At 43.9% G+C, this 17,478-nt stretch overlaps 1 protein-coding gene across 5 annotated transcripts; it reads left to right on the top strand.

Annotated features, from left to right (window-relative positions):
- Positions 1–1,292: 1,292 nt before the first annotated feature.
- RNF6 (ring finger protein 6) lies at positions 1,293–9,954 on the top strand. 5 transcript variants are annotated; one of them, XM_018908515.3, is made up of 5 exons: positions 2,391–3,747; positions 4,123–4,360; positions 5,024–5,225; positions 5,722–5,829; positions 7,129–9,954. In XM_018908515.3, the coding sequence occupies exons 3-5, from the start codon at positions 5,036–5,038 to the stop codon at positions 8,844–8,846; spliced, it is 2,016 nt and encodes a 671-aa protein (XP_018764060.3). In that variant the 5' UTR covers positions 2,391–3,747; positions 4,123–4,360; positions 5,024–5,035; the 3' UTR covers positions 8,847–9,954. The 5 variants fall into 5 exon arrangements, with proteins under 5 accessions (XP_030090622.2, XP_030090623.2, XP_018764060.3 ...); XM_030234762.2 differs by lacking the exons at positions 2,391–3,747; positions 4,123–4,360 and adding an exon at positions 1,293–1,426; XM_030234763.2 differs by lacking the exons at positions 2,391–3,747; positions 4,123–4,360 and adding an exon at positions 1,746–2,384.
- The last annotated feature ends 7,524 nt before the right edge of the window (positions 9,955–17,478 follow it).

The raw sequence follows: 17,478 nt of genomic DNA, 5'->3' as shown, positions 1-17,478 counted from the left end.
TTTACTTAGTTATAGTGTGCTGTTGTGAAACATCACTATGAACTGGACATGGACACCAAATTCTGTGCTGGAAAACGGGTCAGTGGAAAATAAACGAATTCAGTGTAAGGTTTTGGTATGGAAATACGCATTTATTCACCCATCCAAATCATAACTTCCTTCTGGAGGAACAGTCTGTATGTGGGCTTGATATCAGAGAAGATGTTGTGTTTGACTGTGGAACAGTGATTAGTAAAAGCAGACTGTGAGAGGAAAACATTAAAAAAACGTAACTATATATATATACATATATCTATATCTATCTATCTATCTATCTATCTATATATATATATATACACACACTCTGACATTTCTTATAAAACTAAATTTCATCTTTAGGAAGGACATATTTTAATTGCTTCAGGCAAGGTGAATCATAATAGAATACTAATTATTTATACAGCAGCAAGGAACATGAAAAACAAAGAGGTTGCCATTTTCTGAATGCAGTGAGCAAAGAGTAGTTCCTGATCTGGCCTCAGAGTTAAGAATCTGTCCCAGCCGTCAGTTTGTCCCATGGAAACCACCTAATGGCAGAACAGGAACTACCACCAAACCTGAACATAACACTTGTGCAAACTCTTTTCCTTAAGCAGAATAAAAAAATCCTGGGTGTGTTGTGAAAGCATCTTCCCAGACAGCGGCCCTGAGCCCTTCCTCGCACCTCATCCATTACAGAGGGCCCTCCTTTGTACGAGGCCAGTTGCAGAGAAAATACCCAAACTCTTTGTTTATTTTAGTTTGAACACAAGAGCAGTTTGGACGTGAGAGGGATGAGGCAGAGGTTTCACACAGAAGCACCTCCTGGCCAAATCCCCTCATTTTCCCGATTCAGTGAGTTGGTGCAAGGTGTGTCGAGACAAACCCACACACGCAGCTCGGGCCCCTCAGTGTGGCCGCAACTAAAACCGGCAAAATCTTCTGAGAGGTTCCGCGTCTCGCGTGGGAGAACTTCTACCCAAGGCTCTGCAAATGAAAATCACTAAAATCGCGGTTTAAGGTGACGGCATCCAGCAATTATCTTTTGAACGTTTTACAGAAAGTTCAGTGGGAGATTCCTGCAGAACGAAACATAAACAAAAAGGGAAGAAAGGGAAGTAAAGTAACGGAAAAAGCAAAAGCATCCCATTTCAAACCGCGGGCAGCCCGGGAAAGAGGGAGCAGAGGGAAAAGTGACTCCGTCCTCAATGTCATTTTTTATGTAAGGCAGCACACGGTACCAAACGCGCCTGCGCGTCAGGGGGCGGGGCTCGCGGCGGGGGCCGCCCCTCTCTCGCACACGGAACCTGCGCCAGCGGCGCCGGCACCCACCCGGACCGCAATCGGTGCTGGAGCCGGCACCCGGACGGCAATAGGAGCTGGAGCGCGCCCCACTCGCACACGCAGGGTCGGTGTCCCGGCGGGGGCGGCTGCCGCTGCCGCCGGGAGGGACGGGGCGCGCAGCGGGGCTGAGCCGGCCGGTCCGCACCGCCGCCGGCAGCAGGCAGGGACGGGCTGTCGGGTTTTGCCGGCCGCGCTCTCGGCAGGCTTCCCCCCACCGGGGCAGGCGGCGGCACGGGCGCCTCCCAAGTCTGCCGCAGCGGGTGACGCCGCCCGCCGTGGGCAGGGGAGCCGTGGGCTCGGGCAGCGGCGGAGAGCGTGGGTCCGGCCGGGGCGGTGGGTGTCGGGGCCGGGTCGGGCAGCCCGGGGGGAGCGGGGCGGGAGGGCACGGGCTGCCAGACGCTGCTGCCATTGGCCGGCGGCCGCGGGCCGGCCGGGACATTGGGCGGGAGCCCCGTCAGTCACGGCGCTCCCGTCCCCCCGGCAACAGGCGGGGGGCGGGGCAGGACCGGGCCCGAGGGCTCGATCAATCCCCGGAGCCCTCGCGGCTTCACGGCCTGGGGTCGTGGCCCCATACCTCCCCTGCCCTGGGCCTGGCTCAGCTGTGGCGTCTGCGGGCCCTGCTGCCGGCCTGGGTCGAGGGCGGGCGGCCACTCTCGGGCCCTCGGCTTGGGTCGTGCTGGCTGTCCCGGGGCGGTGTTTTCATTACCGTTCTGACTCTCCCTTTTTCTCTCCTTCCTCCCCTTCTTCCCCAGGCTTCATGCGTGGGGGTTTCTGGGTTTGGTTTGGGGGTTATTTTTCTTTTTTTTTTTTCTTTTTTTTTAATAATTCCCGAAGTCGGTGAGATCATCGTGCCTGGAGGCCGTGGTGTGACAGAAATGCTAAATAGCCCTCTAGCTCGGGGAGGTTTCCTCATTTAAACTCCGTAGTCGCCTTGCAATCAGGTGGTAGTCTTTCAGAAAATGAGTACCTAATTGAACCGGAGTAGTACTTCAGGGAAACAGGCTGAAACTTCAAAGCTTAAGGTATATATTAAAAAATAGTCGTAAACCTTAAAGAATAGGCTACAGTAATCATGAATGAAGGTCTGAAGGAGTAAGTCTTAGGTTGAAAATGCTAGAAAACATAAGCTGTTGACATGCGACCCCTAGCTCTTTGCAAAGGAAGAGTAATCCAAGTTATAACTGGATTTCGATATCAGTTTTTTGCATTTTATTAGTTAATACCCTTCAACTTTTCAATACCCAGAAGTATTGTAATTCGTTTTTGATACAGTTAATATCCTTCAACTTTAACAACTCTAAAACATTTCAGGTGCCAAAGTACTTAGTTTTGATGGCATTTGATAAATAGAGATAGTAGTTGTCAGCCATGGAGTTATGTTAAACAGATGGGACAATCGAGCACTTCACACTCCTTACTGTTTCTAAGTGAGTCATTCAAGGAGTGTGACTAATCATCCTACCATACAGTTGTCAACAAAAGAGTATTTTATTTTTCCTTAACGACCCACAAAATCAAAGAGATTTCTAGATTTTCTGTGGATAACTGATAACCAAAGAACCTCTCTTTTGAACAGCACTTTAAATTTAGATTGAGGGGGACTACATGTGATGGACTTAAGAATATATCTGGAATTTTCTTCTGTACAGCAGTACCGTGATGTACCTGGGAAGTCGATTAACTTAGAATGATCATTGTCGGGCAAGCAGCCACATGTTGTTTTAAGGCATTTGTCTAAATGACAGCCTCACTTGAAACTGAATTAATTTTATCATTCCTCCTTCCCTCTGTCCCGCTGCACCTTTGTCAAGTTGTAAGTCCCCTAGGACAGAGGTGCTTCAGTATTCAGTGCGGTTTGGATTGGGGATTTTCATGGTAATGGCGGTAATGAGGTAACTTTCACGATGGGTGTTGCCAAGGTAATGATAGTGCTGGCTCGGGTGAGAACTGCTTTTGTTGCGTGGAAGCCGGGGTAGTAAGAGGAAGAGTTGGATGAGAAATTTGTGTTTAGAAATGTGATATGAGAAGTGACCTGATTTGAACATAGCCCTTGTGGGGTATCGAAGTCAGCAGTTGTCTACAGCTTGTGAGGCTGAGCCAAGAGGACAACATTGATTAAAAAGAAAAAATATTATCGGAATGGAAAATGGAAGGGAAGATACTCATATTTAATTTCTTCTAAGTTGAATGAGTTAGAGCTGGGAGAGAAGATTTTAAATGCACCAAAATGTAGTGTTGGACACAGGAGGAAGACTGTTGATTTGGAAGAAGTGTGCTTAGAAGTGCAGTTACCTGGGACAGGGGCTGGTGGGGGGAAGTAACATGAGGTGTGGGAATGAAACCAAGGATACATCAGAATGGATCCTACAAAGAACGTAAAAAAAGGTATATTGAATGTATGCCAGCTTCTGCTGTTAACAAATACATTTTCTGATTTTTTTGTGTCTGTTTGCAGTTTTGATGAAGATTTGCTTTTTTTGATGTATTTCTAATAGTTCGTTTGGTCTGTTTGTTGTCTCATCACCTGTCCTGTGAAGACTAATATTGATCAGGAGTGTGCTTAGAATGCTGTTTTCCGTGTTTTCCCTGTAATCTAAACTTGAAGTGACTTTTATGTGTGTCTAAATTGACAAAAAACAAACAAATAAAACAGCCATATACCCACAGGCAAGCAGATTGGTGCAGTGAGGTTGGGGCTTCTCTAGCCTGATGATCTCTGTAGAGAAGTGATCTCTTTTTTCTGGTGTCTTGCCTCAGCAGGTGTTACAGGTGCCTTTTGTTAAACAGGAAGCGCAATTGAAAGGACACTTTATCTCTTTGAAATAGAGAGTGGAAGAACAGGTTTCCTTTAGAAAATAGCAAAGTTGAGGAGTGGTCTGAGGATTGAGTCCTAACCAGAGGGAGATGGTAATGACGCAGAAATCAATGGAGATGCCTCTTTGAGACTGGAAGGTTATTTTTGCCTTCTAACAGTGTGGTCCCACTGGTTCAGTATTTGGTAAGTGATGAAGAACTGTGGCAAAAGTACAGCCCATCCCTTTTACTCCATATTCTGGAGATGGATGTCTCTTTGCTAGATAATCCTTGGATTAGAGAATGCAAGGCAAGTATACAAATATTGTAAGAATGTCAGAAGAGTCATTCCACCTAAAAGAAATCTGTAGGCTGTACTCTATATTGGTTGATATTACTGATGAGAATACTAATGTAGTCTTATGTTTGGGTTGTCACAAGTCTGCGCTGGGTAGTTGCAGTCCAATAATCAGAAAACCGTGGTTTTAGCTATACTTCAGCTTTTGAAATACTCCCTACTGCTGTTGTATTTTACTTGAGAGAAAGGACATAAATTTTATGTTAATTCCTTTAACTTTCTAGAGTATCATTATTTAGCTAAAAAAACCCCAACCTGTCATTGCATATTTATTTTAAAGTTGCCATACGGGGCTTAAAACTATTTTTCAGCAAGCTACAAGTATTTATATATTTGAATTATAAACTACACTGTTCTGTTGGCAAATAACATGGAGCTTGGTTCACTTTAATAATCTTTAGCTATTAATAAACTAATTACTTTGAAAATGCTGGGGATGTTTGACTGCAAATCAGGTAAATACTTCTGTAATTCCTGGGCGGTCTAATCTTCTGTTTTTTTCCTGGACAGCTTGGCATTATTATGGATCGCTCCCGACGCCGCGCGGGAAATGGCAATGAGCAGGCGCCTTCACGGGAGCGCAGCGGCGAAGGTGAGAGACAGCGGCAGCTGGAGCGCCTCAGCCGGGAAGAGGCCTATTACCAGTTCATTAACGAGCTCAACGAGGAGGACTACAGGCTGATGAGGGACCGAAACCTGCTTGGCACTCCTGGTAAGATGTGCATACCTTCAATAGAAGTGTAGTGGAGTACCTCTCCTGCTGTTAGGCACCACATGGGATCCTGTGACTCAAGCAGCCTGACTTGTGTGGCTTTGTAGAAAGGGAAAAATCCTCCCTATGGAACACAAGTATAACACTTCACCTGTATACGAACATGCTGCATTTGAATGTCCAAACCCAGTTAATTAACATTTGGTGCATTCAAGTATATCTGTTTTATGTGTGGCAATTTTGGGGGCCTCTGAAGTGTTACTGGAAGCTGGCATACTGTCAACACATTCAGCATCTTTTTCTTCCACTCCACTACCTACTTCTCTGATATCTGCATTATGATCTCACATTAGTGCTGTTTTCTTTATGGCTTCACCAGTTTTGTCTGGCTTCTGAGGAATGTCATTCAAGGTGGAAAATGTTATTTCTGCATGGCTGTATAGAGGCAGTAATAGTGTCTTATCTAACAGTGTTATCAAAATGTAAATTAATTCAGGAGAAATAACAGCAGAAGAGTTGCAGCAACGTTTGGAGGGGGCTAAGGAGCGTCTGACATCACAGTCTGGTCTGGATAACAGAGAAGGTGAAGGTAGAGCTGTTGGAGGTAAACATTCTTCATTCATATATGTAGACACGTAGTATGTGGTGCATAAGTAGTTCTGTAAAGCTATTTAAGAGAGACTCATTTCTCTTTCTTTTTTTTTTTTTTCAATGTGCTTGTGGGGATTGTTTAAGAGAGATTTCCTCAGGATACAAAACCAAACTTGAAATACTTGATGAGAACTCATTTACGTTAATCACAAATTACTTGCTCCTTTTTCTCTCATTGTCCTTTGCTAGTAAATGTAATAGCACAAAAAATACTATTTTTTCAGTTCTTATGGGTTTTTTATAATGTATTAGAGCAGTTGGAAATGAAGTTAACTAAAAAACAGTTAATCTCTCCACTGTTTTGACACTTTTGTTGTTTCATTTCCATTTGTTTTAGTCAAGTGAGGCTTGTGTTTTATGCACTGTCTTCAATTCCCCAGAAATATTGGCTTACTCATTTGGCCAGTTCTATTCAGATTTGGGGGAGGAATTGGCAGCTTAGAAATGACCATACCAAAGTTCTTGGGGGGGAGGTTTCCTGGACACAGAGATGATTGAGTAGGGAGAACTTAATCTGATCCCTTTAAGGGAAAATCTTCACTCTGATCATGACAACTGGCCTGAATTACACACATAGTTAACCCTAACCACAACACTTTTATCGGTTCCTGAGCATGTAGCTGGTGAAGGCTAAAAAATGGAGCTGTGGGTATTGTAATAGGAAAAGAGTATATTTGCGCAAAAGAAGAAAATCTGTTCAAACCATGCCTCCCACCCAGATACATTCTTGTTTGTGTAAGCTGCTTGAGGTGACCTTGCCTTGGCAGGAGAGTTGAACTACATTATCTCCAGAGGTTCCTTCCAACCTTAATGATTCTGTGATCATTTATTCTACTGCTTATAGGAAATATTTTTTAAAAATATTTTCCAAAAGAAGATAAGGCTTGTTATTCCCTTTCCTGCTGTATCAAAATGAGTTGTTAAAATATTCCCAAACTGGTAACTTCATCAAGAGGCAGGTATTGGAAAATACAACTGTCTTTGGACCCCCTGAATCTGAACACTGGCTCAGAAGAGGCGATCTGGGCATATTAATTTCTCTGTGAGTCTACTGGTGAGACAAAAATTCTAGGTTGAACTGGTAAGTTTTGCTGACATTTTTACATAGAGCTCATTTTCGTACATTAGCGTAGCAAGTTAGGTGTCCTGCTACTGTATTGTGTCTGAAGTCAGAGCCTAGCAAGTGAAGAGGATTTGGAGTGCATTGTAATATGCAGTTGCATGAATGTTTTCAATTCTTTGTTTCTCTCAGATTCTGAAGTTCTTGGGGAAAACTCCAACGGCGACTCTTTGCTTGAATGGCTTAACACATTTCGTCGCACAGGAAATGCCACTCGCAGTGGGCAGAGTGGGAACCAAACCTGGAGAGCTGTGAGTCGAACGAATCCAAACAGTGGGGAGTTTCGCTTTAGTCTCGAAATCAATATAAATCATGATCATAACAGTTTTGAATCTTCTGGTGAGGAGTATGTTGATATAGATGCTACCAGACTGTATGTAGAAAGAAGACGTCAGCTAGTTGCCAGTTCAGTAGCCCCACGCACAAGGAGCATGGCTGCAAGAGAGGCAAACAACGAAGCTGCAAGGACCAGGCTTTTAAGACGTGCCATGGCATTAAGGTCAGAAATAGTCTCTCATGCAGTCTCAGGGAGGCTCAGGAGTAGAACAGGCCAGAGGGAGCAGACAGGCCAGACAAATAATACTACACGAAATAATTCCGTGTCTGCTGATGAACCAAGAGAAATGCCAGAAAGAGGTACTTCTGCAGGAGTCAGAAGGGGTAGAGCTAGAACGAATGTCCGGATGAATACAAACCAAAGACTAGAAATTTTGCGGCTGAGGTCTACCCTAAGTAGTCGAAGCCGCTCCCCACTGCAAAGACAAGGTGATGCTGCTCGTTCTGAGGAACATGGTCAGAGGCAGGATAGAAATGCACAGCAGGTCAACATAAGTAGGAGACAAACAGCTCAGGCTTCTCCACAGCCTACTGAAGAGCAAGCAAGAGGTAACACTCAGGCTCCCCAGCTTTCCAGTGTAGCCCCATCCTTACGAACAACTTCGGAAGAGGTTGCTACGGGAAGGCCAGTAGCTGCTGCCAGAAGGCACCCAACAATTACACTAGATCTTCAGGTGAGAAGAATTCGTCCTGGAGAAAACAGAGACCGGGACAGCATTGCCAGTAGGACACGTTCTAGAGTAGGAATGTCAGAAAACACAGTTACCTTCGAAAGTGACAGTGGGGGATTTCGGCGCACGATATCCCGCTCAGAACGCGCAGGTATTCGGACCTACATTAGCACTATACGGATACCTCTTCGTCGGATTTCAGAAACTGGGCTTGGGGAACCTTCATCAGTGGCTCTTCGATCAATCCTTAGGCAGATAATGACAGGCTTTGGAGAACTGAGTTCTTTAATGGAAACTGAATCTAATTCAGACGTGCAAAGAGGCAGTCATCACTCAGCAGATGCACAGAATAACTCAAGTGCAGCAAACAGCAGTGCTCCCAGTGGGGTTTTGTCTAGAAATGGACGTGCAGGAGATGGCAGCAGGGAAAGAAATGGACAGAGGGGTGGTAGTCAACGCTCTGGGCGCAATCATGAGAACCAAGACAGCAGGCAGTCTCAAGACGCAAATAACCTAGTGGAGAATGGAACGCTGCCCATCCTTCGACTTGCCCACTTCTTCCTGCTGAATGAGGATGATGATGATGATCGTTTAAGAGGTTTAACCAAAGAGCAGATTGACAATCTTTCTACACGGAACTATGGGGATGTTCACACTGAAAATGAATGGAGTAAAACGTGCAGTGTTTGCATTAACGAATATGCAACAGGGAATAAGCTAAGGCAGTTACCTTGTACGCATGAGTTTCATATTCATTGTATTGATCGCTGGCTTTCTGAAAACTCCACCTGCCCAATTTGTCGGCAGCCAGTTCTGGGGTCTAACACCACAGATAATGGCTAGAATTGTTTGTACTGCTCAGTACTCAAGGATTTGTTCCTGCTCTGTTATGAGCCAGATGAAATTCATTGACTTAGAAATGGGTCCATTTGTGGGGGGAGTTTTGTTAAATTTCTTCAAAAATTATAGAAACTTATCTAAATCTAACAATGTAAATACTATTTTTTCCAAGTGCAGGTCTAGGAGCACACATAGAACCAAATGATATTGGTAAAGTTTATATTTTTTTAGGTAATTTTGTTATGCTAAGCACTTTTGTAAATACAGAAATGCAATAGTTAATCCGTCCTGCTTAATGTATGTTTTTTAACATGGTAATGGACTCGCTTTATTTAGATTACAAAATGTTTCACACAGACCCACCACTGTGTTGAAAAAATAGTGGCTAAATAGCCATTTGTTAGCTTTTTGTTCTAAGAACAATTTCTTTTACAGAGAGTCTCTTGCTGGACATGTTTGCTGAAGATATTTAAGTTACTTGAAGTGCTCATTTTATTAGACTTTTTTTTTAAACATTGAAATATCCTTTCCAAAAACTTGCCAATTTGGTTCTATTTAAAAAATTTTATGGCAGTTTTTGCATGTGGGTTTACAGAGTTCTTAACGTTGACGAGTTCTTATTCAGAAGTGGATGAGTTAGTGGCATTATGAAATGTATATAATTGAATGCTGTCTTTGACAATCTTTGTCTTTTCAGTGCAGACAGCAATCAAATCTGATAATTCCAAGAGGGTATGTCTTACTTGCTCAAAGAATAAATGAGCACTAAGGAAGCCTTTTTACTCTTCCAAATTACTCAATCAATACTCCTGGGGTTTTAACTGCCTTAGTTTAAAGAGCGGAAACATTTCCTTGACCATTATATTGTCTATAATATGCATGTTTTGGGCATCCTATTCAGAAGAACAAAACAAAGACTTGAAGTGCTTTTGTATAGAAATTTAAGGTACACACATGGTGTTAGTCCTCTTAAAACATGCCTGAGGACCAAGTGGCAAAAGACATTAAAAAGGACAAAATAAACTTCCCTGAAAATCCCCAGTATCTGTACAATTAGAAATTAAACTTTATACCAATGACTTACACTGAAATAAAGTTGCAAGTTAAATAATTGAGGCTTTATGTGAATTACTGTTGAGCCATATCCTGTAGATTAATAAGAAAACTTACTATTCTTAATGTTCAGTCTCAGTTTTCACTCTTTTGCCCCCACTTTTCCCCAGTTCTGTTCCTGCCCTTTTAGTTACTATGGTACAAAAAAGCCCAGCTCAAAGTGCTCCAGGTGTTTCTAGGAGAAGCTGGATGTTACAGAGCTTGTCTTCTGAGCAACCTACGTCTCAATCCCTGGAGAAAAGCAGAATTATGCACTAATCTGCTGTGTGTATTCTGAGCAGTAGACAGAGTACTTCAAGTGAACAAACACTACTGTCTTTCTCTGCCTGCAGATAGTGGCCTTGACAAATATGCTTCTGTGCCAATTGTGTCACTTAGAACATCTGCTTGTGATATCCTTCAAGGATAGCTATAAAATCCCATGTGATGTCTACTTCAGTTCTGCAAATGGAAAACTTGTGCCATAAATTCAACAGACAGGCTTCTTTTCATTCCTGAAAGTAGTTCTAAGAAGCTCTGTTATGAGATTTAGGTGATTTAAGGATATGATTAAGATCTCTTCTGATGTAATTTGTGCTGATAATTACTGCAAAGGTTGTTGTCCCCTCCCTTGAGTGCTTCCTTAGCTGCAGTAAAGAGTGAGGAGATTTAAATGTGATTGTAAGAGCTAGCTTTTTTTTAAAACTTCTGTTAGCTGCTGAGGCTGACAGTATATAAATACATACATGTCTTCTATTGCTTCCTTGTTTCTTTATGACTTCCTTTTATATTTGAAATGTGCCTGATCGAAATGACACATACATAGAAACCTACCTTTGGCTCACTACTGCCTTGCTGGTCAGGTCCTTCAAGGTCCATTTTAATTCTAATCCTTACAACTGCTACACTAATGCGCTAGAGATGAAGAGAGATTCCCTGTGCCTTTTTTCCTTCCTAGTAGGAATTTTGCTGTGTTGTAGAGCACAGTTGGTTACATGGCTCGAGATGAGATCATGTGTGACAGGGTATGTTTAACTGAGCTGCTGAGTGAAATATCCCAAAGCACACTGAGAGCTTTCTGTAGAAATTGAAGGCTACGGGAAAAGAAACATTAAGCCTCCACTACTCTATTCCTGCCCTGTCACATGAGAGTTGTCAAGTATTTCCCCTCCATTGAGAAGCATGTAATTTGTTACTCAGCTTTCCCAAGATACTATTTTAATGCCACCAATTAAATCATAGTGATTCAATCTGGTATTGGCTTTTATTACCTCCATTTCTGTGATAAAACTTCAGTTCTCTGCTACCCCCACCCTCCAAACACTTTTTTTTTTACCTTGTCCTTTGGTGATGTTACAAAACATAATTTATTTATATGGTAATAAATAGAAAAATGTGGGCAGAATTTTTACAAATTAGTTCATTTAAAATGAAATATTAAATGAAGTTCAACTGGTAGCACTAATCCAGAGCCTGTAGAAAGCCCTAATGTGGAAGATGACTAAGAGAGCTGCCTTAAACATCATGCCTGCAAAGATGAAGAGAAATATCAGGCTGAATTAATAGATTTTTCTATTTATTACATGTGTGATACTATCAGTGACTTTGTAGCTGATATTATGGCCCTGTATGTCTCTCTAATAGTCTCTTCGTTAATAATATATCACATAAGAGTGGTTTCCTGTGTTGCCAAGTAACACGCAACAATTAGCAACGTGCAAATTTGGAACTATAAAAGGAAACAGTAAACGATAGCAGGTTATGTCCTGTCACTTCATGCTTTTGCCTTGATGGGAAATAACTATTCTGCTTTTATTCATGTGCCATTTTGCCATGCCCAAGTTCCTGGTGAAGTAACCCTGTGCAGTTATCTGGTAATTACCAAGTGATTGATCAGAGCCCAACCAACCTGACCACCAGGCCAGCTAGGAATGGTGTGAGGTGGGCCAGGACATCCTGCAACTGAGGATAGGGTGGGCCAAGCTGGTAATCAGAGTGTGCAAGGTAATGTGGGCAGGAGAAACCTCTAACTCAGGAGAGTTGCAGTGGACTCACTCGAGGTCTGTTCTCACAAATGAAGCTGGCCCTGCAGGTCAGTAAGGTGGGGCAGATACTATTCTTTCTCTAAGAAATCAGCATCTCAAGTGCTGGTCTTTGGAAGAAGCAGGAGGCATCAGGTCTGTTTGCAGTTCAAAAGCTGTGATCTCATCAGGATCACAGAGACCTGGGGGAATAGCTCACACAGCTGGAGTGCTGCAATGGATGGATACAGGCTCTTTAGGAAGGATGGCTATGGGGAGGAGCTGCCTTTTGAGGCGAGAGCAGCAGGAATGCATGAGCTCTGTCTCAGGATGGATGAGGAGCCAGCTGAGAGCCAGGTCACAAGTAGTAGGCAGACCAGCATGGTTCTGTTGTAGTAGCTGTCTGCTACAGACCACTTGTTCAGAAAATGAGGCAGGGATCTTCTTCAGACAAACAGTCCATATCATCTCTGGATTATTGTTTCACAAATGAGACACATTAATTTGATTGTGGGTTGGAGGATTTGCCAGATCCTGAAGAGGCTTTGAGACCTAACTTTCCTTTTGAATGCACTGACCATACATCGGTGAAGTCTGCAGGATTTCATGGGAGAGAGAAGGCAAATGTCAGAAAGGTCAGGATTATTGTTATCCAGTCATAGTACCATGCTTATAACTGGAGCTGTGCACACCCAGCTGTGGTCAGAGCAGCATTCAGAACAAAAGACATGGCCATGCTGACAGTGCAGCACTCAGAGATGAGTCTTAAAAATACAGTTAGCTCTCCTGAGATCCTATGCAGCTACTCTGATTTCAGCCTGCACACAGGAAGCTTTAACAACAGGCAAGCACTGCCCAGCACACTGCAGACTTCCCTCAGCCTGCTCTTGTTTACAGGGGGAATGGGGTTAGCCCACCTTTTGGACACAAGTTACCTCGCAGCAAAATTTATTCCATTTCTTTTTTTTTTCCCTCTGGGCTTACACTAGACTTTGACTAGTCTGGAAGAGATCTGGAGCAGGTTCACCACATACTCGGTGCACGTTACTCTTTGGCATTCACACTTATTCCAGAAGGTATTTATTCCAGCACTAAATTTATCTTTAGTGCAATGTAAATTGCCTGAAGTGCAAAAATGAAACATATACACCCTAAAACAAAACAAATACAGCTTTGATTTTGTTTTACAGGTTAAACAGCTAAAATGGGATATATGGGATCACTTTGTCCCATTATTTTAAGCAGTCCTTTTGAAGGCCAAACTTCAGGAATTTATAACCACAGTTGGAGCTCTTGTCCCAAGTAACATGGGACAGATAAATTGTATTGCTTGTACTTCCAAGAAAAGCACTTGAATTGTAAGTTGAACTTTTCCATCTCATCAGTAATATTAAGACTTCAACTTGGCCAGTTCCATTGTGATATGTTTCCTTTCACAGCACTGTTTCTACAATGCTGAGCATCTGATGTACCTTGCAGAGCCTGTGAGCTATTTTTGCAGTTCACACACATTTGAGCTACATTAATAATGGCTCACTCTTTACCTTCAGGCATGCGTGCCCAGGAAGGCATATCATGTTGCTATTTTAATACAGAGGTCTTGCCCTTTTCTGACTGAGTAATGCAGGAATAGAGCACTTTGGCTGCTAGCACAATTTCTTTCACTGTGTTCTTAAACACATTTTGCATACCATTTATTCCATTTGTTCAATGTATTTGTTCAAATACATATAAACACTGAAAGAGTAGAAATTGCCATGAAGTGTATGAGCACACACTTTAGTTAACCTGCATAGTGTGTAGCAGTTAACTTGAATATACATAGTGAGAGTAAAGAATCATATTATTTCAGCAAAAGGTCTCTAAAATTTAGCCCTCTCCCCCCTTCATTTTAAGGTATCTCCAAGTCTAGACTCCATTTTTTTTTTTTTTTCTTGTTACATGAATCTCAAACTATGATTCTGGCCTCGCAGCTGATTTCAATCACTCCTTATTCCCCTGCATTCACTGTGCTCTGACATGAATCAAGTTATAGCTCCTTTCTCTATGATCTAGGCTATGAGATGTGAGTAATGCCATTTCAGGCATCCAAAACCCTCGTCAGGAAGTACCGTGACGAGATTCCTTCTCACGATGATGGTGGTAGAATTGGGGAAGGCAGAACAACTTGAATAACCGAACTGTTTTGGACAGAAGCACACTGAGAGCAAGAGCCCGTGCAGAGCCCCAGTGCACGGGGGCCCAGAGCATCCCACGGCACATCCTTGTGCGCTGCCTGGACCAGCTGAATTCGTCTGAAACTTCGGCTTCCAAGACGAAGTGTCTCACAGCAGGAGAGGGCGCCAGACAACAAGGAGCAAGTGGTGGCTTGGCGGTGTGTCTGGGAGCACAGACCTGCCTCCAAAGGGGAAGGTGACCCGGCGGGGAGCTTTCAGCTTTGAAAATACTCATTGGTCGAAAGGAATGACAAAAGTCCTTTAAAATGGGTCCACAAATAGAGAGTTTTACTGGCAAATTACACACTTCGTGTGGAAATTGGTATGTTAGTCCTACACCTGCTATATAGGCACATGGCACTGGGTTTTGGGTAAAGGGGTGGGGTGAAGGAAAGAGAAAAATTAGGCATATGGCAGTGGGTTTTGGATAAAGAGGGAGGGTGGCAGGGAAAAGGGAAATTTAAGAGGTTAATTTAAAAAGCAAAGATTAATTTTAAAAAGGAAAAGAGAAAGAGAAAGGGAAAGAAAGAGGAAAAGAGAGATGAAAAGGCATCATCAGCCCTTGTTCCAGCATCGATCCAGCTAAAAAGATGCCTATGTTTGTTTCAGCATCAGTCCAGCTGATAAGTGGTGGTCCAGTTGAGCCAGTCCAGCTGATGAGATGCCTGGGCTCTGGGGACACCACCTAGGCTTGGGAATGTCCTTTTATTGACAAGTTTCTCCACCCCAAACACACATTTCTCATTTTCCATATTAATCAGTTACCATGAAGTCTCTTCTTTTAGGCCTTTCTGGAAACAGTTCAGAGGGCTCCAGGAGTCTTTGGTGATTGATTTGAAATAACGTTGAGGAAAGCCAGCTGCCAATCCCACCTTACAGACCATGTCTGCTTCCTGCCAGTCATTCCTGCACTCTGCCATTCTGTGCTGTGGTTCTTTCTCATGGAAAAGTGCTGCCCTGTCTCTACCTGCCCCGCCCCGTTCTCCAGCTAAAACTTGCTCTTTCTCACAGTGTGCTAGTGCCAATAGTCCTTGGTTATTACCAACAATTCTGGTCTGTTATTACAAACAATCCTTGGCTGGCTCCACAGCCATCCAGTCATCGGTATTTGAGACATACACATCAGCCCCTTATCTTTTGGGAACTGAGAGCTCAGAAGGATCTCCCTTTGGACCACTGTCCACAGGGTTATAAGAGAATGGGGTTTAGTCATAATTATTTTTCATAGTGGCCACAATTTGAGTCAGTAACTTTATTTGAAGGTTCATCAACAGAAATATTATTCCACTTGGGTTGTTATTCAAGCAAGAAAAAAGAGTTTCCAAGGCTGCTTGTTAAAAAACAAATACTCATTAGACAACACTATTTCCTGGGAACAGACAGTGTTTCTGATAAGCTGGAGAGGGGCTTTGTCCAGCTTGTCAAGGCCAAGACCTCATGAGCATTTGTCATATGATAGAGCAGCTTGAGGAGGGGGGGGGGTACCACTAAAGTCAGCGTCTGTGGGGCTCTACACACCGTGAACCCGGGAGGCGAGGGGACACACGCTGCCGAGCCCCAGCTTCCCCTGAGAGGGAGGAAAAAACCAGGACTGGGGGAAAACCACTTTCCCTTCGTGCTGCGCGGGGCCGGATCTGCCCTGGGAGGGAGGGCAGGGCAGAAGCTCCTTGGACATTGCACCCGTGGCCTTTGTTTCTCCGCGTGTGGAGATACTAACGCGACCTTAAACCAGTGCTGGCTCCGGAACAAAACGAGTTAGCTCGGTTTGAAATGACGCCGAGGAAAGCGGCTGCCAAGGACGCTGACTGCTGCTCCACTCGTGCCCCGCCGGGACGGAGAAGGCGGCGCCTGCCGGCGCTGCCCGGCCCCGGGAGCTCTCCGAGGTGCTGGAGCGGCTCCCGCCATCCTGTCTGAGGGACACCGCCAGCCCGCGCTCAGCACATCCCCGCGGAGCACTGCTTCTCCAGGTGCCCTGACGGGAGCCACCGCCGCTCCCTGTCCCTCCTCCGCCCTGCGGAAATAGGGATGATGACACTGCCTCTCTGCAAGCTCCCCGGAGACGGGTGTCCGAGAAGCAGATTTCCAGCCTGCAGGAAGGGCTCCCAGCAAAGGAAGAAACCTCAGTTAGCAGGGCACGAGCTGGACCCGTTTCCTGAACAGCAGCAGGGCAGAGACCAGCGTCCCTTTTATCCTAGTCTGCCAAAACATTGCAAACAAGAAGAGCTGTGAGTGCTAGGGTATGCAATATCATAGAATCATAGAATCACAGAATCATAGAATGTTTTGGGTTGGAAAGGGCCTTAAATCCTCCCCACCATGGGCAGAGACACCTTGAACTGGACCTGGCCCAGAACACCTCCAGGGATGGGGCATCCACAGCTTCTCTGGGCAGCCTGTTCCAGTGCCTCACCACCTTCACAGCAAAGAACTTCCTCCTAATACATAATTGAAACCTACTGATAGTTCAAAGCCATTCCCCCTGTCTCTACATGCTCTTGTAAAAAGTACCTCTTTTTATACTAAATGGTATTTCAGTGTGTTTAATTTTTTTTTTTTACTTACTATGTTGTACACATAGTAAGTGTGGTTTTTTACCTAGTAAAAGTAAGTGTGGTTTTTTACACAGTAAGTAAGTTTTTTCTGGTATTTAAAACAAATCCAGGTCACAGATAAACTATATACTGAACTTCATTATTTCCAATCATATGGTGCCTTGGCCATAGCAGTTGGCTCAAAACATATTTCAGAATATTTACACATGTGCTCCAGAGTATGTTTTATGTTAACAAGTGTGACCACTCTCTCAAGGGTCTTTTCAGCCTTTCTGAGAACATCTCCTTGGGACTAACTTTTGCTTTTCTGCATTTGTTTACAACTGTACAAAGTGAGTGCCACCAAATCAGTATGGCAGTATTTTATGCCTGCCTTGGATTTCCTTTGCACCAATCCAATTGATTACAAAGCCAGAGAATATTGGACTCACATTAGCCAGCAACCTAGCTGTAGGAGAGGGAAGTGAATCAAAATAATGAAAATGCACCTCATGCATTTTGAGAACTATTTACATTCTGGAAATCAATCCCATCTTAAATGTTTCCTATGAGGACAGACTGAGAGGGCTGTTCATCCTGGAGAAGAGGAGGCTCCAGGGACACCTTAAAGCATCTTCCAGTACCTAAAGGGGGCTGACCAGAGAGCTGGGGAGGGCCTTGTTACAAGGGCATGGAGTGGCAGGGCAAGGGGGAATGGCTTTAAACTGACAGAGGGAAGGCTTAGATTGGATACAAGGAAGAAAATCTTTATTGT

This window comes from Serinus canaria, chromosome 1 (assembly GCF_022539315.1).
Source record: "Serinus canaria isolate serCan28SL12 chromosome 1, serCan2020, whole genome shotgun sequence".
NCBI classification, from domain to species: Eukaryota; Metazoa; Chordata; class Aves; order Passeriformes; family Fringillidae; genus Serinus; species Serinus canaria.
Note: the sequence above shows the minus strand (reverse complement) of the source record. Positions and strands in the feature narration are given on the sequence as shown.

Excerpts from the sequence above, each read along its gene's own strand:
- RNF6 (XM_030234762.2), top strand. The coding sequence starts at position 5,036 with ATGGATCGCTCCCGACGCCGCGCGGGAAATGGCAATGAGCAGGCGCCT. Across the intron at positions 5,226-5,721 it reads AAACCTGCTTGGCACTCCTG|GAGAAATAACAGCAGAAGAG; the intron begins GTAAGATGTGCA and ends AAATTAATTCAG. Across the intron at positions 5,830-7,128 it reads TGAAGGTAGAGCTGTTGGAG|ATTCTGAAGTTCTTGGGGAA; the intron begins GTAAACATTCTT and ends TGTTTCTCTCAG.